General features: G+C 42.9%; 1 protein-coding gene and 1 long non-coding RNA gene across 2 annotated transcripts; one reads left to right on the forward strand and one right to left on the reverse strand.

Moving 5' to 3' along the window:
* Positions 1-11493: 11493 nt before the first annotated feature.
* Positions 11494-19341, reverse strand: LOC147023123 (proton-coupled zinc antiporter SLC30A1-like). The gene is made up of 2 exons (XM_085888230.1): positions 18402-19341; positions 11494-13588 (listed from the first exon to the last, which is right to left on the reverse strand). Exons 1-2 carry the CDS (start codon positions 19003-19005, stop codon positions 12777-12779), a joined length of 1416 nt encoding a protein of 471 aa, XP_085744356.1. The 5' UTR covers positions 19006-19341; the 3' UTR covers positions 11494-12776.
* Positions 19342-19607: 266 nt separating this feature from the next.
* Positions 19608-20596, forward strand: LOC147023124 (uncharacterized). Its single transcript, XR_015060041.1, has 2 exons — positions 19608-19887; positions 20004-20596. It is a non-coding gene; the product is annotated as an uncharacterized LOC147023124 (long non-coding RNA).
* Positions 20597-23799: the final 3203 nt, after the last annotated feature.

A 23799-nucleotide genomic window follows, 5' to 3' on the forward strand; every position in this document is an offset into this window, starting at 1 on the left:
CTTAGCAATGTCTTCTTCTCTTTTTTTTGTACCCAAGTATGATATCTGGTCGCAATGCTTTGTTTTCGGTGTGTGTGTGTGTGTGTGTGTGTGTGTGTGTGTGTGTGTGTGTGTGTGTGTGTGTGTGTGTGTGTGTGTGTGTGTGTGTGTGTGTGTGTGTGTGTGTGTGTGTTTCATTCCCAAAGCTCTGGATGGAAGTTGAAGTGTTGTGGTTGTATTTGTGATGTGTCCAGGAAGGTTTTGGCTATTTAAAAAAAAAAAAAGAAACGAATGAATACAGGTGGGCAAGCAGCTTGGACTGGGGGAGGGTGAACAGGTGAGGGCTTTTGAGGAACTAGTACGTGCCCGTACGTGCAAAGAAAAACCAAAAAACTTTCAAACCGCTTGCCAGAAACAACAACCACACAGGCCGTTCCTTCGATCTCGCGTGCCCGTACGTGCGTGGTCATACGTGCAAACCCCCCAAAAATAACTTTCAAAAACCACACAGTCCATTCCTTCGCTCTTGTAAACGACGACTGGATTGGGTGGGGCATTGTGTTTATCTATATCTATAAATGCGCATAAGAAATCGAGAAATTATGAGAATACAGTAAGTCATCACTATCCGGAAGTGGTGCGTGCCCGTACGGAATGTTCACGTGCATTCCACGAATTATCGCTTGCATTGAAGTAACAACTGCTGTGATAATAACACACAGAGTTAATTAAAATCCAAATTAAAATCAAGTTTACCTCCAACAACCACACAGGACGTTCCTTCACTCTCGCGTGGCCGTACATGCGTGGCCATACGAAAAAAAAACTTTCAACGACGTAAAAGTAAACGATGACTGGATTGGGGCATTGTGTTTATCTATAAATGCGCATAAGAAATCGATAAATTATTGGAACACATTAAGTCATCACTATCCAGAAGTCCATACGTTGTTACCCGTAATGGGGAACGCGGCTGAGGATCTCTTCCCCATCGGCCACACCTACGCAGCAACGTGTCTTGTCATTGGTTGGTAAATAAATGCCCATAACTTGGGAAGCACTTGTCCGATTTATATCAAACCTTGAAAAGGCACATACTCAGGTCCCCAGGCTGTTAGCAATATAGCTGGCAAGTTTCAATTAGATCGGACCAGTGGTTGTCGAGAAACAGTGGTCATAGACACACACACACAGATTGCTGGAATTATAGATAGATGCGTGTGACCTGAAGTGACAGGGAGGCTAGATGTACGTTTGTCTCAAATAGAGCCCATCAACTGGCCACAGGTGGGAGGGAGAGTGATAGTCCCTGGGAATATGCCTCATGTGTTGAGATTCCGTTGGCACAGACTGCTTTGTTATTGACATCCTCAATTGGGGCAAGGTGAGAAGCAGGAGCACTAGCCCATAGTGGGGAACCATAAGTCTACTCTGTAGGAAAGCCTTGTTTGACTTGAGTTTGGTGTGGTTTGTAAATGCTTTGGCTCTGCATTAGAAGAATACCCAGACAGTGACTTGTCTTTGATTTCCAGTTTGGAGATATGATCCTCCCACAAAAGATTAAGGCAGATAATGAGGAAAATGATGGGGAGGGGTTCGTGTTGGCTAAATTCAAGGCTGGACTGCCAGACCTGCAGACAAAACGGTACAGGGTTTACACCAAGACCGCCAAGAGCACTGACCTTCAGAGGTGACGTTTGGCCCGGTACTCCAGTACTCATGAGTGTGCAAAAATGTCATGGTGGCTTTCGAAAAAAGTACGTCATTGTACACTGCCCAGATTCCAAATGTATCGATTGCTCGTGATTATTTGACCAAAGACTGTTTTACTCGTCTTTTATTGCACCAGAGGACTAATTAATCTCACTTTAAAGGGCTACAGATGGTACCAACCTCCAAACAACCACAGAAGAAGCATTGATGCTCTTATTACATGAGCCACTGAAGGTGGACAAAGGTTATGTTTTCACCCCCTGTCTGTCTGTCTGAGCAGGATATCTCAAAAATTTGTGGACAGATTCAAACGAAATTTGGTGGACAGGTTGGGTGTGTGACAAGGGCGGATTGATTCGATTGTGGTGAAGATCAGAATCTGGATCTGGCAATTTTTAAAGACTATTCTTCAGCATTGAGAGATGGGGCCAAAAATGATAAATAGCATGATATTTCAAAAAGCTGTGGACGAGTTTTGACAAAACTACTTGTATGAGTTGGGAAGGTAACAAGAACAAGCCGATTTGATTTAGGTTAAGGTTCGAATCCAGATCCGGCCTTTCAGTGGGATACAAAAGGTAAACTGTTCAGCCTGACAGAGGTATGTGTTCTACCGAGTGCCGTTCCAGTTATCCAGATGGATTTAAGAATCGCAGGGAGGATGAAGTACAGTGCAGTATATTATCATATTATATGGTTTATTTGTGACACTTGGCAAGATGTTAAGACCTTGTTTCATCAAGTAAAGAAGGCAAATCGTGAAGTTGATTATAATTTCCAAATCCATGTGCAAGGCAGTCATGTGACAACTCCAAAGTGCTTTCTCTTAAACAAAAGTGTAAATAGGAATTATTTATCCCTGTGAACAGATCAGGAACATTAATCAGGTTGTTGATGTCCAATCCTCAAACTTTTCATATTTATTTTATTTGTAAGCATGGCATGTATTTTTATTTTTATTTTTCTCAACGGTTCCACTTTACCAACTAAATGCAAGTAATGGACAAGTCCAGTCCAAGTGCATGCATTTTTTTTTTTTTTGTGTGTTTCAATTTGTTATTCCGAGCCAATGGAGAGATGAGGAGCAGGCGGGATGGGTCGCTCAGGGCGCTTCAGCCATTTCCTGCTCGGGAAAGGTCCCTAGTCACAATGGCCTGAAATCTGTTTGTCTCAGTTGCTGGAGCAACACCCAAGGGTATAACGGTAATGCCATATCATCTCGACTGTATTATCATCATTTTGTCCAGAGTTCGCACACAAATATGTGACTGATTACAAAAAAGTGATTCTATGATCTATTTTTCCTGTGCCATCCCTCCATGCGGTGTGTATTATTATCGAGTTCCACCAAGTCCTGGCTGACTGGTGACATTTTGATCAGATTTCTCCAAACATCCCGATCCAAAAACTGCTTCCTGAAGCTCTGGCAGAGACAGTTTGGTTGCAGCCTTTATTATCTTCTCAATCCAGCACATGCAAGGTCTGCCTCTTTCTCTTTTCCCCTCAACCATACCCAACGTGGTTGATTTCTCCAGATTTTTGTGTTTTGCATGCATGATGTGTCCAAAGTAAGACGGTTTCTGTTTTAGCATCAATGCTTCCAATGTTTATGTTGGTCTAATTTCTTCCAGCACGGATTTGTTTGTTCTTGCATTCCATGGAATTTTTAACATTCATCTCCAACACGATATTTCAAAACTGTTAATCTTCTTCCTTTTTTTTTTCGTTTTCACTGCCCATGACTCACGTCCATACATTGCAACTGGAAATACCCGAGCATTCATGAGCCTCCTCTTGGTTGTTTTGTCACATCTTTGACTTTCCAGATCTTTGTTAATCCGAACATTGCTGTTCTCTCCAGCACTAACCGTCTATTAATTCCTCCTTCACTCACTTCAATCCTGGAACACAGAAAGATGAAACTTTCCACTCTTTCCACATCTGATTGTCTCCCAATTCGAACACGCCGATGTTCTCAGTTGACAAGATTTGTTTTTGTTTGTTTGGGCTTAAATAAAGACCAGCTTTTTCACTTTATTGCTGCATTGTGTGCAGCACTTTCCCACGTCCGGTATTTTACAATCAATTGTGAATCATGTGATTCCAGCTTCGATCAGACGGTGTTGCACGATGTGTACATTGACATCAAATTTCCGTGAACCCCCGAAACGGGATTCTGATTTTAACCACCCTAAAAACTGCCTGTGCACACCGTCAGTACAACCACAAGTTTGTCTTTTAATGTGAAAAGTCGAGGCTAATGGAGGAGCGAGTTTTCGAATCATTTCGTTCAGCACTTCAGGAGTGCATGGAAGTAAAACAAAGGGACATGTCCTCCCTGCTTTTAGTGGCCACCCCCCCCCCCCCCATTATGTCTTTCCAATGTCCCTTTTGTTATATTACACCCTGAAACGTTCTATGTCCCGGCTCCTCTGAGTCTCGACAAAGAAAACAGACCCTTCTTAAAGTGTTTGGAACACGTGAGCAGGAAGAGATCTGGGGGAGGTTGAAGTGAGAGTGGTGGGGGGGGGGGGGAGTGGGTGGCTGCAGGGTTTATGGTTCTTGAAAGGATGCTTTGAGTTTTTAATCCTGAACATTTCACCGGCACTGACAAATGACTCGACGACAGCCACGTGTCCTCAAGAGCTTGCCATTTCTTTGTTTTGGTCCCCAGAAAAATAAAAGATTCCATGAACCTGATGTACTTTTCATCGTAAGAATACCAATTGCAGGTAATTGCCAAAGTTGAATCGTTTCAAACACTTGTGGTTCATGTAATGGCGATGCATGCAATCATGATGGAATAATTTTAGCCAAGAATCCATTCTGAAGCTCAGCCGATTATACACACGTCAGTAGGTGTGCAAACCTCTCGTTGTGCCCTAATTGGGTTTCTGGGTCATTGCTGACGGAGCATTTACGGAGCATGTTCCAACCTGCCCTTGTCGTCTTGTGTTGCCAGTTGCACACTTGCTATAACTCGACTGGGTTTAACTGTCTTCCTACCCCCAAAGTACCGGCGGTGGGGAGGGAAAACATGTACTAGCTCCCACGTTATCCACACAGTCCTTGAAGAAGATTCTTTGATGCATTTTCATGGGATGTTATCCTGAGATTCTCATCAAATATCAGAGCTTGAGAAATTAATGGGAGATTTTTCTCAGCAACAGCTCTTGAAATGTTGCTTAGCTAAATATAGCATAACAATTGTGCATTTTGTGAGGAAAGCACCAAATTTGGCACACTAGTAGCCTATCATATCATGAACAGATTTGGATATTGGGCCATCTCAAAATTTTTGATGGCAGTGGAAAATGGCTGCCACAGCCATCAGCGGCTGAATTTAAGATGGACCAATATCCAAATCTGTTCATAATATGTTAGGCTACCAGTCTGCCAAATTTGGTGCTTTCCTGATAAAATGCACAATTGTTATGCTATATTTAGCTAAGTTTCCCCACTATACGTCGGCATACGCTGGCTAAAACGTCAAGGTGTGACAGTGGCTTTAAGTACGTTGTACTTTATCAATATATTACATGTCTATCTGATCTGTGTCTCAATGAAGATGTGAAATCTAGTGAAACGCGTGAACAAAGCATCTTTGTCATGTATTTGTCGTGGCAGTGCTTCTTGTTTGTGCTCCTTCTGTACTTCTATTTTTCGCTTCCTTCGAGAAGTATGATTATGTATATATGATTTTGTGTGCTCCTTCTGTGTCGGTCACACTTTATTCTCAGGGTTCGTGCTGTCATGGAATAATTAATTAAAAATAGTACCGTTGGAACCGCTACATTAAAGCTCCAAATCGTGCTTCTTCCTCTTCCCTTCCAGAAAGATGGGCTTTTAAAACGGGCATCTTTTTGACTAAACAACGTGAATTTTAAATTTTATTATTCTCCAGCAGAAGCCCTTTTCAATCAAGCATGGCGGACACACACACACACACACACACACACACACACACACACACACACACACACACACACACACACACACACACACACACACACACACACACACACACACACACACACACACACACACACACACACACATACCTTCTCGTACTAAGATATTGTGAATGCCATCCATGAGACTCCATCTCTCTTGATAATACATTTCCATTTTGTTGGCCTTTCCTTTTCTTCTTTTCATTGTTTTCTTGTTTGTTTGATATTATTTTCCAACTTCCTATTTGTGTATCACTTCTGCTTTGCTCATTGAATTGTGCTTGTAAAAGGTACCTGTGTTTTGCTAATCCTGATGTCATGGCACACAGTCAGGAGCCCGAGCCTTGCTGCAACTCCATCGCGTGGACATCCGAGGAGCAGATACTTTGCAGCCGACTCGCGATTCCCAATCTGACAAAAGGTACACGCTTTGTGGAAGGACAGGTGGATTGCGAGATTATAATATAACCAATCATGAAAGCACACATTACCTTCAAATTAATCTAAAGCTACACAAAGCAACTGGTCCATTCATTTTGTATAAGCAGGGAATATAGGTAAACAATTTCGTGAATCTTGGATGATGCCAGATGCTGTTTGCAACGCACATAACTTCATCTTTAACACAGAAAGCAAAAGTTGAATGAAGTCTAATTCAGTGTATTTTGTAGGTGTGTTTCCAACTTAGTAATGAAAGGCACAAGGAAGATTAGAAGCAGACCGTGCTCCATGTGCAAAGAGTGGGTAGTTGGACGGAGTTTTTGCTCGCAGAGGGGTGAGGGTCAGTCAGTACATATAAATGAATGCTATTTTGGACTGGACCATTTAACTCTATCGTGGAAGAGGACAGAGCCTGTGATGCTAGCAGTTGCAGGTAAAGCTTGCAGTGCTGGAAGCAGTTCCTGTCGAAGAGTGAACTACAATAATCTCCAATGCTGGTAGGGAAGGACAAAATGATGTACGATGCTGTCTCTCTTGTGAAAAATCCTATGTTGCCAAAGTGGGGATGCAGGGCAGCTGGAAATCGTCGTAGTGGTGCAGCTAATTCCAGTACTTAAAGGTCAGAAGTTGAAAAATCTGGCCAGAGCTCCACACCCTCAATATGGAGTCAGCAGCTTAGCTCAGGGGAAGCTCCAAGGAGGAGTGGGTGTCTGGTTCCACAACAAGTTTTAACTACAGTTACAATACAATAGACGTGTACTGGTGCTTGTCTCCATCCCAGTGACTCTTCAAATTATTTTTGTCACACCACAGGGTTGTTGGTTTCTTCATTTTTTATCTATCATTCAGTGGCAGGCCAATATACTATTTTCTCTCAAGGTTGTTTTTTTGTTGTTGTTCAATGGTCTGCTCTATCAGTGCTTGTGGGGTTACATTGTCCATAGTCCTCCGCTTAATAACGATATTCCTTACGGTTGATTTGAGAATAGTTAGAAATGTTAAAATGGTTCTCATGATCTCTGTAACAGATGGCTATCATTCCTTGTTTGAACTCTATTCGCTCCTTCTTCTAGAACATGATGAACAAGGATATGGTTCCCTGACACTTTAGCCCGATTTTCTTAAACTATGCAAATGGGACACGTTTCCGGGCAATTCTTCCAACTTGAGAGGGTGTCCTTTGAGCTGGGTGAAATGGTGTGCAATTTCAAGTTGTATATTTGTGTCAAATAACCATCATTGCAGATCTTTGTTCAATGCTTCAAAAAATACTTACTATGTTGAACTATTTTATTGGTACCAGTCCAGATTCCACATTGATCTCCAGAAAGAAAACAAAAAATTGGTTTTGTCGGAGGAATAAAATTTGGGTTAACGTGACGTCATGACACGTGATCTTGACACATCACAACACTGCATCTCGATGACACATAAGGTGAAAAGGCCATGCTTTTGAAACTTTGTGGCAACATTAGTTGCCAAAAGCCATTATGGGCCCACATTGCATGATTTATACTTTGTCTTAAAAACACAGCTTTGATGAAAAGACACTTTTTTTCTTTTACTTTGTTCTCTGGAGGAATGTAGTCTTTGCCTTTTGATTTATAGCAAGCATAAAATGATGTCACTAACAGTGGGAGTGTGGTGCAGGTACAGTGGACTGAATGGCCTTTTATTGGGTCAACATCCAGGTGATAGCTTCTTTTTTTCCTTTTGTAAAATGAGTTACCATCTGAGCACCAACTCATGATGCTTGTAACCCAGGCTCAAATTTTCCTGTTGATTTGTGTATTGTCTCCTTGTAATTCTTATGAAAGTACATTGATCTATTCAAATGTTTTCCCTATCTTTTCAGACTAGTATGATAGCTTTAAAGGTGTGCATCAACTTTGAGCTGTCTAACCTGGGTTCTAGTTTTGACCCAGCTGCAAACAGTCACCCTGGTCCTAACCATTCCTTTCATGCCTTGAGGCGCATAGGGCTGCCAAGGCAGTTCCATTTGGCTAAGGAGTAGTCCTGGACGGGCCACCACTCCAACACAGGATACTTGAACGGCTTATTACCAGTGAGCTGGGACTCGTTTTGATGACCTCGGAAGGATGACAAGCTGAGTCAACCCACCTGAAGTTATTTCAATGGCATGGCAGGGGATCAAACTCAGGACCCGAAGATAAGCCAACACCAGGCTTCTTTACTGTGATGTTTCAGGGCAATCCAACAATGTGTGCATCGTCCAGTGGAAGGACTACACACTGGAGTACCCGTCTGCCAGCAATGGTCATTGGTGGATATTGAAGATCTCACGGAGCGTTTCATGAATAGTCAAGTTATAGTCGGTGGCATGGTATCCCTGTACAAATTCAAATTCCTACCACCTTCAGCATCACATAAGGCCTGGTTAGCAAGTTCATGAAACACTGGTCAAAAACCTTCACCAACTTCTCCCACAAGGTAGAAATATTTGGGGCTGTTAAAGTAGTAGTCAGAGCTTCCTTATCCTTCCAACATGATATAATGCATACACCAACTCCTTCCATGGGCCGTAGCTCACTGCAGAAAAGAAATTGCTTCCACCTTCATCTCTCGTGTGTCCTCATTGATTAGATGACGTTCAAAGAAAGCTTTATGCATTTTATGAAGGAATTTAAACGTTGCAGTTTTTTGTTTCTAACAGGGAATTGCTGACTCGTGTAAAGTTGCTGACTGAAGGTTACTGCATGGAGACGACGAGTGCAAGGATATCAAATGAAGGTTCATGCAAAGTGAAACGATTGTATTTGAATTTACTCCCGAAGAAACTGATGCACAATTTAAATGTGCCTATTTACCATGTTGCGGCAGTAGATCGTGAAAGTGTATCGTATTGCAATAGAACAGCATGGGACTCGACAACGCAGCCATAGATACGCTCACCAATCTGGCAACACTGAGATGACAAAAGGCCAGACAAGCAGTGAATCCCCCCTTTTGAAGTTACAGGAATGATATTGTTCACAGAACTCGCAGCAATGAGAAATGGCACCGTTTTTACAATACAAAAGTGTAGAATTTTTATTTTTTCCGAATCGAGCTGATATTGAAAATGAAGAACCTGACCGTTTATTGGATTGTATCACGTTCCAAGAACTTTCAAACGTCCCTCGTAGCGATACTGTTGCAGGGGACCTGTTTATAGTGGCAGCTTTCAAGTGTTCGCTTTCTTAAAGCCTCCCAATTGAAGAAAATTTACTTTGCAAGTTTACCTAAACCGCACTGAATCAATGAATAGATTAATCACTGTTAATACTTTAAAAAAATTCTTTGCCAATTGTAAAACCATAACAACGAATTTTTTAGTGCTTACAAACATGGTTTGTGCTGAAGGCTTTGGCGCTGCTGACTCAATTCCATGGCGAGGCATATACTGCCCACCTCTTACGAAAGGTCGCGGTGCTTCTAAAATCCGTAAGCAAGTACAAAGACTGGACAAGGGACTTACCCTCCCCTTTACAAGGACGGCATTGTCATGTATGAGGAAAAGTGCTGGAATGAAGTGTAGCCAGTTCATATTGTTGGGAATCAAACCCAAATTCATCAGTGTGCCATTTGTATAACTTTCAAATTTCCAAGTTGTAATCCATGTGACATGACAAAAAACAAATCGATTACAAGAATTTAATTTTAAACCACATTTTACTTTCACCCATTTTGATAAATGTGCTGTTCAAGGTGCAAAACATTGTGTGGTTACCTTTCCCAGGATCGATGAGAGCAGCAATTAAATGAAGTGTGGTGGAAAAAAAACAATCTATTGCTTGACTCTCAAAAATCTTGAGAGGGAGAGCGAGAGCCAGATACAGTCATATGTCACGTGCAACTTGTCTCTCAGGGAATTGGTTAAAATACTAAATGTTAAAGACAGCTTCTTGGTTCTAAAAATAAAATGCATTCATCAATTCGGGGAATTCCCTGTAAAGCAGTGTGGACTGAAGTGTCAGGGATTGCCAAATCGATGGAGCTCGGTAACCACAGACGAGTGATGAATGCGAGTCGTGGGAACAAAACAAATTGGCGATTGAAGGCTACAGAATGCATTTTCATTTTTGATGGGTGAAGTTTTGATGTTAATAATGATATTTAAAAATTAAAATTGAGATTTTTGAAAAACAGATGAGATGTCAATCATTGAGAGAACCTGTTGTATAATGCTCCCCCCCCCCCCCACCCTGCCATCCAAATTAAGTTGTACTAGTCATTGTAAAGAGTGAAAAAACATGTTCAGATGCATTGCACTGAGAACAAGTACTTGTTAAATGAACTTTGAGTCACTATCTCTCACACATCTCCTTTATAACTTTAATTAATATGCTATGAAGTTCAGAGCTTGTGCTAAGTTGGCCTTGTGTATCCCAGTAAATAAGAAATGAGACCCGTAACTCCTTTTCACTCTTATGCGGAGCTCACAGGTAAAATACCCACCTCTTAAGTCCTCGTTTGAGTTCAATTCCCAATCCAACCATAAACTGCCACCCAAGTGTTGCACAGGCCATTGTGCTACTCAGTGGATGGTTAAGCTAAGTGCTAGCATTCATTGGTAGGTTATACAGATGAAATGGTCTATTTTAAAAGAGTAGGTCATTGGATGCCAGTACCCTGTCCAAATTCTTACTTCCAACTGTAGGAAAGAACAGGAACCCAACCACTGCTTGTTCTATCTAAAACCAGCTTCCACTGCACCACCACAAAGAGTAAGGTCAGGAACTGATTTCAGTAAAGTAGTTTGGAGTGATGAAACTGTCAAATACTTGCCATCTTTATTTATTTTATTTCATTTATTTATTAACCTGTCCACCTGTGCAATCTCGTGTGCATCCATCCCAAGGCCATAACTTTTTATTATATATGTTTATATTTAATCATTCAAGCTTTTGTCATCAATTTTTTAACAAACTTTAATTATTAAGAATATGGAGAACATATTGATAAATTTGACTTTAAAATGTTTTTTCGTGAAGTTTAGTTTTGAGTACAATGTGGATGTGGACGGGCTCAGGCTGCTTTCTCGTTAATTGTTTTCAACCAATGTACAACATTTCCCAGTGTTCTTGTGTCAGATTGAGGCAAAAATATTTCTTCTTCCAATATGATTTGGGCAACACCAAAGGTTAAGCATCCTGCTTCACTTTGCTTGCTTGCACCTTGACATCTCATGTGGTGCAAACAGTACACGAGTTGCTTCGAAGCTCTGCCTTCGACGTTTTGCTGCCAAAGTCTGAAGGGAGAAATGTATCCAAGAACACCTTGCCTGGTTCCAAAAATCAGGTAAGGTGTCTGCCTCGAGTATATCGGCCTGGTTGCGATCACAGCTAACACTCTTTAAGCTCAAGATTTGACCATCTAACAGAAAAGAATGGCAATGCACAATGTCTTGAATTTAAGAATGTATTAAACAAGCAGAATTCACACTTAACGGCAAGTAGCCAAAAATTTTTTTTCCAAGACAAACGTTTCACAAGAGCAAATACACAGATCAAAATTAAATGTGGTGAAACCACCATAACTTCTGAAAATTCAGACACCTTCATAGAGAAATAAAAAGGGCACCTTTTTAGGAAGAGCGATGCCAGTCAACTTCAAAAGGACGTGACGTCGCTCTGGGGAAAGGGAAAGTCCTCGCCGAAACCTTTCCATGTGGCACATTATTAATCGACTATAACCAAACAATCTCACGAAATAAACTAAAAGATCGGCTACAAATTGATTCGACTGCATCACTGAATTCCAAGTGCTCTCAATCCATTCAACCATGGTAAAAACGAACAAACTTTTTCTGCAAAAAAACAAACAACCCCCCCCCCCCCAATAATTAAATCCCCATTTTACAGCAACAAGCAACACCTTCAATAACACGGAGCACGTGATGATGTGCAGTGCGATCATTCGCATTTGGCTAAGGGCTTCTTTGCAGAGAACGGTGTCCTGGAGAAAGGGCATCTGCTCTTATCAATGATGGAGGTAAATGACTTTCTGCAAATAAACAACATCCACACAAGTGGATAATCAAGAGGGAATTTGGGTGGAAAGGGGGAGGTGGGGTGGGGTGGGAGGAGGTAGTCTGTAGGGAGTAAACCAGAAACCAACAAGGTCAAGAAAAAAAAATGAAAATCAAACCACAATACTGCGTGAGTGCTCCACCAATGAACAATGCTTTGACTCGCTAAATATGTGAGAGTATTACCTGGAGGAAAAGGTGAAACAAACTTTGGACTTCATACCCTAAACTTTACACTCTTACTCTCACTCCAAATCCATGAAAAGGTATGCTTTGTCATTGACAATAGCGCACAAACGAGCAGTTGTAGCCCTACTCCATGACCCCAGACTACTTTGAAGGGATAACATCCACAACTGAAAATCGTATTCGTGCAGTAGGTATAAAACATTACATAAACCGTTGCTGAAAGGGTACAAGTTTACCATTTCTGTTTGCCATTAACTTTTTTTTTGTTGTTTTTTTTTCTTCAAAGAATAAATAGGACTGGAAAGCTCGCAATGAAAAAATTAACAGAAAAACACAAACTTTCACCAACAGCACCAAACTGCGCCCATGCTTAATGTGGATGCCCATTTGAAAACCATAACTATCAGGCCACTGGGGCTTAGACCAGTTCAAGATGGGGGGTGAGGGGGGGGGGATAATTCTTGTCAAACTCAGTCGGTACTTTTCTCTTGCACACTGCGTGCCGGTGACTCTCGGCTCGGCTCAGGTGTCTCCCGGATGGTCTCGAGTGACAACTGTTGCACCAATTGGCTCGATTCCGCACTCTTTTCACACCCATCACCCGTCATGACCGCCGCTTTTCCGACCGTGGTGCAGCACTGCTTGCGAGCGCACTGTGTCTGACATGATAGGTCGCACAAGGCCATGCGTGAACCCGAGAGGCAGTCATCAGCAAATTCGGGCTGCACTGTTGTGGCATGGATACCTTCGTCGTGAAGAATAGCCTTGATTCGCTTGGCCGTTTCCATGTAGGATGCGGGGTCCTGGCATTTGATGTGCGCTGTGGCGATTATACGGCTGCCTGCGAGCTGCCAGACATGTAGCTCGTGCACAGCCAACACCCCATCCACCGAGCGGAGTTTCTCAAGGAGTTGCCTGACGTCGATGTGCTTGGGCACAGTCTGCAACAGAATGAGGCCAGACTCGCGCAGGAGCGGGAATGTGGTTCCCAAAAGGATTCCCACGATCACCAAACATAGGCTTGGATCGAGGAAAACAACCCAGCATGCTGGCAATTTTTCACCACTTTCATTTTCTCTCTTGCAACTTTCTTCAAAGAAATAGTACACCAGGGAATTTACCACAACGACCACTGAACCCAGAGCATCTCCGAGCACGTGTAGGAACACACCATGCATATTCATCTGGGATTCCGAATCTTCCCCATCCACCTGTACGGTTATGCCACCTGAAGGGTCACCATTCATGTGCAGTGCTCCACCTGATGCTGCAGCCTTCCCTTCTGTAGGATCAGGAAACATGAGGAAGAAGAGGAATTGTGACACCAGAGATGCACAGTCAATGACAACATGCTTTTCGAGCAGGGGCCGTAAAAGTTAAATATTTGCCATTGTAAGAAAAACTCTTATCAGAGCTCACATGAGTCAAGTATTGTTGTGATTCAAGGCAATGAGTTATGTCAAATCAAATGCAGAACAAGAACAAACTCGTAGCACTGCACTGCACCGTACCGTACTGTACTGTTCTTGATCAAAAACAAAAGTTGACATCACAATCTTTCTACATGAAGAAACCTTTTGATGTGTTCCATCAAAATGATGAGCGACTTGAGTGTAAGCATACATACAAACTGATATTTCAAGAGTACATCGTGCTACATTTATTACACTCATATAGCACATACTTGTTTAAGTGATCACACACACACACACACACACACACACACACACACACACACACACACACACACACACACACACACACACACACACACACACACACACACACACACACACACACACACACACACACACACACACACACACACACACACGTTACGAAAGGTTTTTTTTTTCAATAACTTCTTTTTAAATAAAAAATAGTTCAATAAATTGCAAATGGTAGTTTAATTCATGGAATTTTTTTTGGATTAATTGTGAAAAATAATGTACTGTAAATGGCCCGCCATTGGCTTCTTCGCAAAGTCTTGCTCTTTCCAAAACGTGATCTATCATCTCGCTCAGTTGCTCTTCCCAGCTTTGTTTTCGCAGACATAACACATACCAAGTCTATTATAATAAATAACGCTGTTCATCAGTTCTTGTAATATCGAGACAGAGACAGATTCGATCAAAAGGCGATCACTTTTTATAATATATTTCGCAAGTGCTCGCGAAGTGAAAAACGGGGTTAAGCAATTGGTCATATACGTGTGCGCGTCTGCATTTTGTTGTTCCCTTTTCTCTGGAACCACTTATCCGATTGACACGAAATCTTCACCATCGGAGCAACTTCTCGTGGAATATTTTGATGACATCATAGGTCATGTGGTGTGGCAGCCATGTTGGGGAAGAAAAAGAAGAAACATTGGACCTCTCTCGGAAACCACTGAATGGAAAAAAATTGAAACTTGGCACATGTGAAATCCTCCCCATGGGGAATAAGTGTGATTATTATTATTATTTTTTCTTCTGATGTCGTAGATGCCTTCGTTATGACATTATAATTGCATGTACGTAACACATTGCATCTGATCACTATGCAAATTTGAGGGTCATCTCGGGATAAAATGGTCAATAGAACAAAAATATTGATGTCATTGGTTACATCGTTTGGCAGCTATATATATATATATATATACCTTCAAAAATCCTCAGATGGCTGAACAGATTGAGGAGAAACTTTACAGGTATGACTGCCTATCCATAAGGAACAAAAAGTTTCCACCTGTGAGGTCAGAGGTCACATGGTTTGGCAGCCATATTGGATTTACCCTTGAAACCTTTTAAAGTCTTCTTCTCCCTAATGGCTGGACAGAGAGGGCAAAACTTCACACACGTTCCCCAAACCTTGGGGATACCCGCCATTGGCTTCTTCGCAAAGTCTTGCTCTTTCCAAAACGTGATCTATCATCTCGCTCAGTTGCTCTTTCCAGCTTTGTTTTCGCAGACATAACACATACCAAGTCTATTATAATAAATAACGCTGTTCACCCAGGCTGTTCACCCAAGTGAACACCCAGGGTGTTCATGAATAACTGATAGGTCACATGGTTTGGCAGCCATATTGGATTTAAGGAAAATATATATTTTTTAATTCTCTTGAACCACTGCATCAATCAACATGAAACTTCAAAATTATGATCTTGTAGTGATGGGGAATATTCGTTTTAATTTTCCACCTGAATCTGCATGCTTTATTTTGTTTTGTTTTTTGAAAAAGGCTCACTTGACTGCGCCCGGATGGGTTTGAGGGTCGAGTAGCAGCTGAAACCCAAATCGTATCCAGGTTCCTCATGGCGACTTCATCTTTGCTTGTTGAGGTTCTTTATGTTGATTCCAAAGTGGTATGTACTTCATTTTGTCTTGAAATTGATTTGAATTTAATTACAAATTTGCTGCCAGAAGAGTTGGCTCGCACCAAGTCCTTCTCAAGAATGCACGGGGTAAGTATTCAATGAATACCATTGAGTTAAAGACTGTTTTACTTCCAATATCAAACTTTGTTCCTTCTTTCAGCAGCGATCCATTTGTTGATAATTACAGATCGGAGGCTGCACATGTCGAATTTGGAAATTTTCACCCAACTATGTCTGTCAAAAAGGGTTCGGGACCTTTCAGGGAGGACAGTCTGACGGACACAAAAATCAACACAGGAGCAAGCGTGGAACAAGGTCATCCCTCACCGAAACACGGATCTGTCTCCAAACAGACCAACATGTACATGGACAAGAAAGGTATTTTGATTGACATGTTCTCCCAAGCATAGGGTCAATAATATTAGCTTTGATACATTGGAGGTAAGAGTACCCAACATCAGTTTCCAGGGTTTCATAGGCAATACTCAGTACGATAGTTTGTGCGATCATCAAAATTAACTGAAATGATTAGATATGCAACGAGCTGTGCAAGTGCTTAATCAATGGTTTCGAGGGTGTTGGAATTCTAGAATCATTTGAAGATGTAAAAATGCATTTGAAATACGAGTTCCCATCCAAGGAAGGAGGAGGAGGCTGCCATTAGGCTGCCATTAGGCTCAACGCCTATGCTGTTATTGCCGACCAATGGTTGTTTGTCCGTGCTCTGTCCTTTTATAAATGCTGAATGTGAAGCAAGAAAGCAGCACATACCATTTAAGGTCTTTGCTAAGACTCAGCCGATCCATGCATCCATCCCGAACACCCAACGCAGTTCACTTATTCATGATGACCGATGACTCAATGACTCATGAACAATCCAACAACTCAATATGTTGGTTTAGAGACTATTACATATGTAAATACGGTGGACACACACACACCTTTACTTCATATTTACCAAACAGCAACACAATCAGTTCAGGCCATTCCAACCTCGCTCCCACCCCCCAGGTTTCTGCAGGGCTCACATGGTCCACCATCAACCTCCTCCTGGTGAAACTACCTAAATCCAGCATCACTGCTCACCTCCACTCATTTGTTGCTATTTTTTTCCCACAACTGTGGAACCAACTTCCACAGCCTCTTCAATCTCATTCTTCCCTCCATGTCTTCAAGACAGCTGTTCACCACCATCTCAGATTGCCTCCAGTCCAAACCCATGATCTTTTCTACCCTTGTTAACTCTCACCCCACCCCAACCTAAGTTTTCTTCTGTATCCTTCTTGTCCATCTCATGCACTTTCCTGTGCCCCCCCCCCAACCACATTCCTCCTCACATCCATTGTTCGATCTTGGCCTTCAACTCTGCTGATGGTGTCTCCCCCCTCCCCTTCTCTACTGCTCTTGTGTGTGGCTTGGGCTTGTCTGTTCCTTTTGCCCCCCCCACCCTTTTTGTCTTGCAGCTTGAACTGGCTCTTCCATGAGCCTCACCTATGTATCCAAAAATAATTTTTAAAAACAGAGCATCCATCCATCCGTTCAACCGCAGATCTATTGACCCACCCATCCGTCCAACCGTAGATCTATTGACCCACCCATCCGTCCAACCGTGTATCTATTGACCCACCCATCCGTCTAACCGTGTATCTATTGACCCACCCATCCGTCCAACCGTGTATCTATTGACCCACCCATCCGTCCAACTGTGTATCTATTGACCCACCCATCCGTCCAACTGTGTATCTATTGACCCACCCATCCGTCCAACCGTGTATCTATTGACCCACCCATCCGTCCAACCGTGTATCTATTGACCCCCCCCATCCGTCCAACCGTGTATCTATTGACCCACCCATCCGTCCAACCGTGTATCTATTGACCCACCCATCCGTCCAACCGTGTATCTATTGACCCACCCATCCGTCCAACCGTGTATCTATTGACCCACCCATCCGTCCAACTGTTTATCTATTGACCCACCCATCCGTCCAACTGTGTATCTATTGACCCACCCATCCGTCCAACTGTGTATCTATTGACCCACCCATCCGTCCAACTGTGTATCTATTGACCCACCAATCCGTCCAACTGTGTATCTATTGACCCACCCATCCGTCCAACCGTGTATCTATTGACCCACCCATCCGTCCAACCGTGTATCTATTGACCCACCCATCCGTCCAACCGTGTATCTATTGACCCACCCATCCGTCCAACCGTGTATCTATTGACCCACCCATCCGTCCAACCGTGTATCTATTGACCCACCCATCCGTCCAACCGTGCATCTATTGACCCACCCATCCGTCCAACCGTGCATCTATTGACCCACCCATCCGTCCAACCGTGCATCTATTGACCCACCCATCCGTCCAACCGTGTATCTATTGACCCACCCATCCGTCCAACCGTGTATCTATTGACCCACCCATCCGTCCAACCGTGTATCTATTGACCCACCCATCCGTCCAACCGTGTATCTATTGACCCACCCATCCGTCCAACTGTGTATCTATTGACCCACCCATCCGTCCAACTGTGTATCTATTGACCCACCCATCCGTCCAACCGTGTATCTATTGACCCACCCATCCGTCCAACCGTAGATCTATTGACCCACCCATCCGTCCAACCGGAGATCTATTGACCCACCCATCCGTCCAACCGTAGATCTATTGACCCACCCATCCGTCCAACCGTAGATCTATCCACTTCTATTACGCAATCTCTTTCGTACCAGTTTTCATTTCCGAGGCCGCCGGAACACCTTCCTCGAACGCAGTACTCGTACCAGCGGTTCCAGTTACCGAAGATATGAAGTGAGACCTCTCCCCAGGCACGACCCCATCATGACCACGCAATCCGTTACTCGAACTGTTGGGTTTCCCGTGCCCGTGCCCGTGTCCGTGCCCGTCACCGTGTCCATGACTATGCCCCCGAAAGATGCACAGGCCGATGACATTTATCAATAGTCCGCCGAGACCGACACCGAAAACAAGAAGCGGTTTCCGCATCGGTTGCGGGTTCATGAACCTCCCGACCGCCTCCAGGACGATTGTGAAGCACAGAGCCGTGAGGAACACGGCGTTCACCAAGGCGCCCATCACTTCAGCCCGTATCCAACCGAAGGTGTTCTTGCTCGTCGCCTCGGTCTGCTCGGCGAACTTCACGGCGACCAGGGCCACGGTCAAGGCGATGACGTCGGACAGCATGTGGAAGGAATCGGACAACATGGCCAAAGATTCACTCACCCTGCTCACCACCAGCTCCACCAGGAAAAAGGCTATGGTGAGCGAAAGCATACATATCAGTCGCACACGGTTCGAATGTAATTGATCCATGGTCAAAAAAATCCGTCTCCCCCCTCAAGATTTACACTTATTCTCCACACGGACTTCCCTCTGACCCACGCCGTCGACGATAACGTGTTGCCACAGCCGGTCCGCTCTCGTCTCAAGTCTCCTCAGCTCGTACTCCCCGGCGAGGCGCGAACACGCAACTTAACAGGTTTTCCACATCGTCGTCTCCAGCTTCGTGTAAAAAGCGCGTTTCTCTCTCTCTCTCAGCTTCTCGTTGCACGAACCGTTCCTTCTGGTTCCTTCGTCTCTCACAAACACCCACGAGCTCGAGCTCGAGCTTCAACCCCCACCAACCTCCTCGTTGAACTGTAACGGTGAGGCGCGCGCGCCTCTTCCTCCACCTGATATCCCAAACAGCGGCCAATCGCGCGCCTCACCGTTTACTTTCGCTTATTCAAAAAAAAAAAGTAATTAAAAACTTGTCTAATAATAATAATATATTTCATCCGACTGGCTTTGCGGACACGTGTGGAGGCAAGAATGTTGCAGAGGAAGTAAAATGTCACGAGATAAAACAACCACCATCTTGACGGATTTTTTTTTGTCGCCCTTTATACACCGCCTAATTGAGTAACGTTGCACGCCGCCTTCAATTTCACAAAATGAGCAACTCCAACGTCGTGTTAAGATTGCTATATTGAAAACGAGAAAAAAAATTCAAGGATTTCATTCGAGGCGTCGTGTCATGGGAGATGCTCACACGGCGTGTACACACCGGACGGGCCGGATCGAATGAACTCCATCGATGACGATGACGAAACAACTTTTCCTGAAAGCTGATGCACTGTTAGCTTTGGGCATCACGAACCACATTTACCCATTTAAATATTGCTTCAAGTTTTGTCGTCACCTCCACCACAGAAGGTGAAGGAAGTCATGTGTTCACCCCCTCTGTGTTTGTTGCAAAATCGAAGATTTTTTTTTTCAACTCTTTTGTTCTGTGGATTTTGTTATTCTGTCTGTCTGTCTGTCGCCTCCAGGTCACAATTTTAAACCGAGCTTCACGAAACTTCACCACGTGCTCGAGCTTGGCATCAGGAAAAAAAAACTGATTGTTTTTGAGGTCAAAAGGTCAACAACGACGGTGCAATTTCTAAAATCATCAATTTTCATCCGATTAAACTTGAAATTTAAAAAGGATTTATATTTCATGTCTCTGAATTAAAGCAGCCAATTACTTTGGAGGTCAAACCCAACAGGACTTGTATCTTTAAATCTTCATCCTTTGTTTTCGCACCATCGCCGTCCATCGCCCACATGCAGCGTGTCACGTACAGGGTGAGGGTCCCCCCCACCCACCGTCAGCTCGTCCAATCAACGGCGGCCACGAGTCGTGGCTCAAGCGACAGAGGGGCGATAAGTCCACGTGGCTGAAATGGGATATGAAGATGAGGCCACTTGACTCGATGGAGTTGTCTCTCTCTCTCTCTCTCTCTCTCACACACACACACACACACACACACACACACACACACACACACACACACACACACACACACACACACACACACACACACACACACACACACACACACACACACACACACACACACACACACACACACACACACACTCCCCGTGCATGGAGATAAGATAACCAACGACACACACTGGTCTGAGGTTCCCTTCAAGCGTGGGGTTATATTAAAAAAAAAAAAAACAGCCCAGGGTGAACTGTGCCGAGGTCCTCTCAGTGGTTCAGGCTGTCTCTTAAAATAACTCTCCGGGTATACTTCGGAAGGGAGTAGCCAGAGGTCCAAAAGCGATGAGGCGAAAAGAGGTCGGGGGGAGGGGGGGTATTGTCCTATTTAGGTATTGTGATAGGAGTGGAGATAAGAGTATTCAGAGCACTGCCGCCGGGTCGCTTTGATAGTTTACTCCCCAGGGAGCTCAGATGGCCAGAGGGCTCAGGCCAGATCATATTTCAGGAAATGAGTGACGAGGCAACTGTCTCGTCTGTCTCAGCCTGGCTACGCCCTTACTTCCTTGCATCTACATGATAGTAACATGCTAAAAATCTCGGAAATACTTTATTATTTTATTTATTTTTTTGTTTCTTGAATCACACTTAAAGTAAATATAACACAGTGGTGTGTTTCATTACCAGTAAGCTTGCTACTGCTTGCCAAGGTAGCTTTTCCTTATCATGGCCTACATGAGCACGTCATTTTGTTTCGAGATCAGATCCAAGATTGCCAACAGGCGACGATTTTAGATGTAAAAACCCCGATGTTGAACATGTCCTCAACTGATTATTGGACATGCACTTATCGATGTTGTTCAAACTTGGAACACAGATAAGGAATGATGGCTTACATATGCAAGTCATTTCTTTTCAAGATCAGATCCAAGATGGCTGACTGGCGGCCATTTTGTTACTTAAATATGCCCCCAACCATTTCTCAGACATGCATGGTCAAATTTTGTTCAAACTTTGCATAATCACAGTACCCGATGGCATACGCGTGCACCTCACTATATTTTGCGATGTGATCAAAAATGGCGGACTGGTAAACTGGCGGCCACTTTAGTTGTACAAAAATATGGGCTCGCCCTTTAACTCCCGACAGGAAAAATACTAAAACAACAGGGGCTATGACATTTGATGTCTTTTATTTTCTTGTTCATCTTCATATTTTTTGATGTCGTAACATCTAAGTTGATGTTTATTTTCAGTAACCAATGCATTGCAAAATATCTTGGAGAAAAATGTTGCGAATAAAATAAAGTTCGAGTTTTCCTTTTCTCATGTTTGCCATTTCTTTAAAAGGTGTAATTGTGCTGGATACCTCAAGGGGTAACCACGCCAAAAATGTACTTCACAAAACATGAAAAACGTTACAAAAAGGAGGTCCACAAATTAACGTTCTAAATTCAAACAATGATTAAACGAGAAGGGTACTCGGTAGAGCGCATACCTCTGCCAAGTAATGCCTGATCCACGAGAACATATCAGGCCCAATACATTTTTGAAATATGCTATATAGGACAATATCCTTTTTGTCCCTATCTGAATGGTGAAGAATCACTGTAAAAATGAAGCAATTCTCGTATCCAGATCCGGATTCAGATCTTCACTAAAATCGAACCAATTCATCCTTGTCGTGCACCCAACATCTCCACCAAGTTTCATTCAAATCTGTCCACAACTTTTTGAGATATCGTGCTATATATCGTTTTTGGCCCTCTCTCTCAATGGTGAAGAATCACTTTAAAAATTCGAGTATCCAGATCCGCATCTTCATCAAAATGTAATCAGTTCATCCTTGTCACACACTGAACCTGTCCACAAAATTTTATCCGGATCCGTCCACAACTTTTTGAGATATCCTGCATACAGACAAACAAACAAACAAGCAGTCATAGACTGGTACTTACGAAATCGTCAACTTGACCTCTGACCTTGTCTAATAAAAGCTGTCTCTAGAGAAGGTAGCGACGCAAACCAGAAGTTTCTACGATGATTCTGTACCAAACCATCAAAAATTGTAAAGTCGACCGAAGCAAAAATCTCCATTTCTCCACGCAATTATTTAATATTATTTTATCAAAGTCACAAAACCGTAATATTCGGCCATCCACCAACAATCTTTACATAATCCGACGGCTTAGCGAGTCAGGCATGCGACGATAACCTTTATTGGGAAAAAAAGACTTTTAAACACCATCTTTATTGAAAACACCGTCAGCGCGCACACGGAAAACCTTTACGTGATCAATGACGCCTCTGCTCGAGTGCGCTGCACCACGTGACGAGCCGTGACGCAGCGAGTGAAATATTTTTTATACAATCTTAAAACGTCTCCAAAACATCCGATTTTTACCAGAATTTATACAACCGAGTTTTAAGTGTCCTAAGCGATCGCAAAAACCGAAGACAAAATTAAAATCGAAGTTAAAACGAACTCATAACGTTGATCGAAGCAAAAATACTCCATTTCTCCACATGAATTTACGGAATTATGTTTGACCTCACTGTGACCTTGACCTTTGACCGATTTTGACCAAAATCTAATCAGCGTAAGCCATCACCCTCCTGAATCACGTGGTGTAATTTGACATGGTAGCTTCTTCTGTTCTCGAGTTATCGTGCCTACAAACAAACACACAAACACACACAAACAAACACACCAACACACAAACAAACACACAAACAAACAAACAAACAGAGGATGGAAGTCATCAATATACTTATGAAATCTTTACATTTCGTAAGTAACAAGCAGTCATAGATTGGTACTTACGAAATCGTCAACTTGACCTCTGACCTTGTCTAATAAAAGCTGTCTCTGGAGAAGCTAGCGACTCAAACCAGACGTTTCTACGATGATTCTGTACCAAACCATCAAAAATCTAATGTTTGACCTTACTGTGACTTTGACCTTTGACCGATTTTGACCAAAATCTAATCATCCCTAGCCATCACCCTCCTGAATCACATGGTGTAATTTGACATTGGTAGCTTCTTCCGTTCTCGAGTTATGGTGCCTACAAACAAACACACACACTCACACACACAAACAGAGGATGGAAGTCATCAATATACTTTCGAAATCTAGATTTCGTAAGTAACAAGAAGACGTCATGCAGAGCATGATACTTGCAAAATTCATAAAACAAATTTGACCTCAAAAATAATTGCTGGTTGAATTAAATGACCAAATGTGCAACTCCTCTTCAAATTTCAAGCGAATCGGATGAAAATTGACAATTTTGGAATTTTGGCCTATGTTGACCTTTTGGCCAATGTGGACCTCCAAAATAATTGGTGGTTGA

Source organism: Eptatretus burgeri, chromosome 7 (assembly GCF_056783735.1).
Source record: "Eptatretus burgeri isolate ZD-2024b chromosome 7, Ebu_testis_v1, whole genome shotgun sequence".
Classification (NCBI taxonomy): domain Eukaryota; kingdom Metazoa; phylum Chordata; class Myxini; order Myxiniformes; family Myxinidae; genus Eptatretus; species Eptatretus burgeri.

Excerpts from the sequence above, each read along its gene's own strand:
- LOC147023123 (XM_085888230.1), bottom strand. The coding sequence starts at position 19,005 with ATGGATCAATTACATTCGAACCGTGTGCGACTGATATGTATGCTTTCG. Across the intron at positions 13,589-18,401 it reads GGCCTCGGAAATGAAAACTG|AAGGGAAGGCTGCAGCATCA; the intron begins GTACGAAAGAGA and ends CTGATCCTACAG.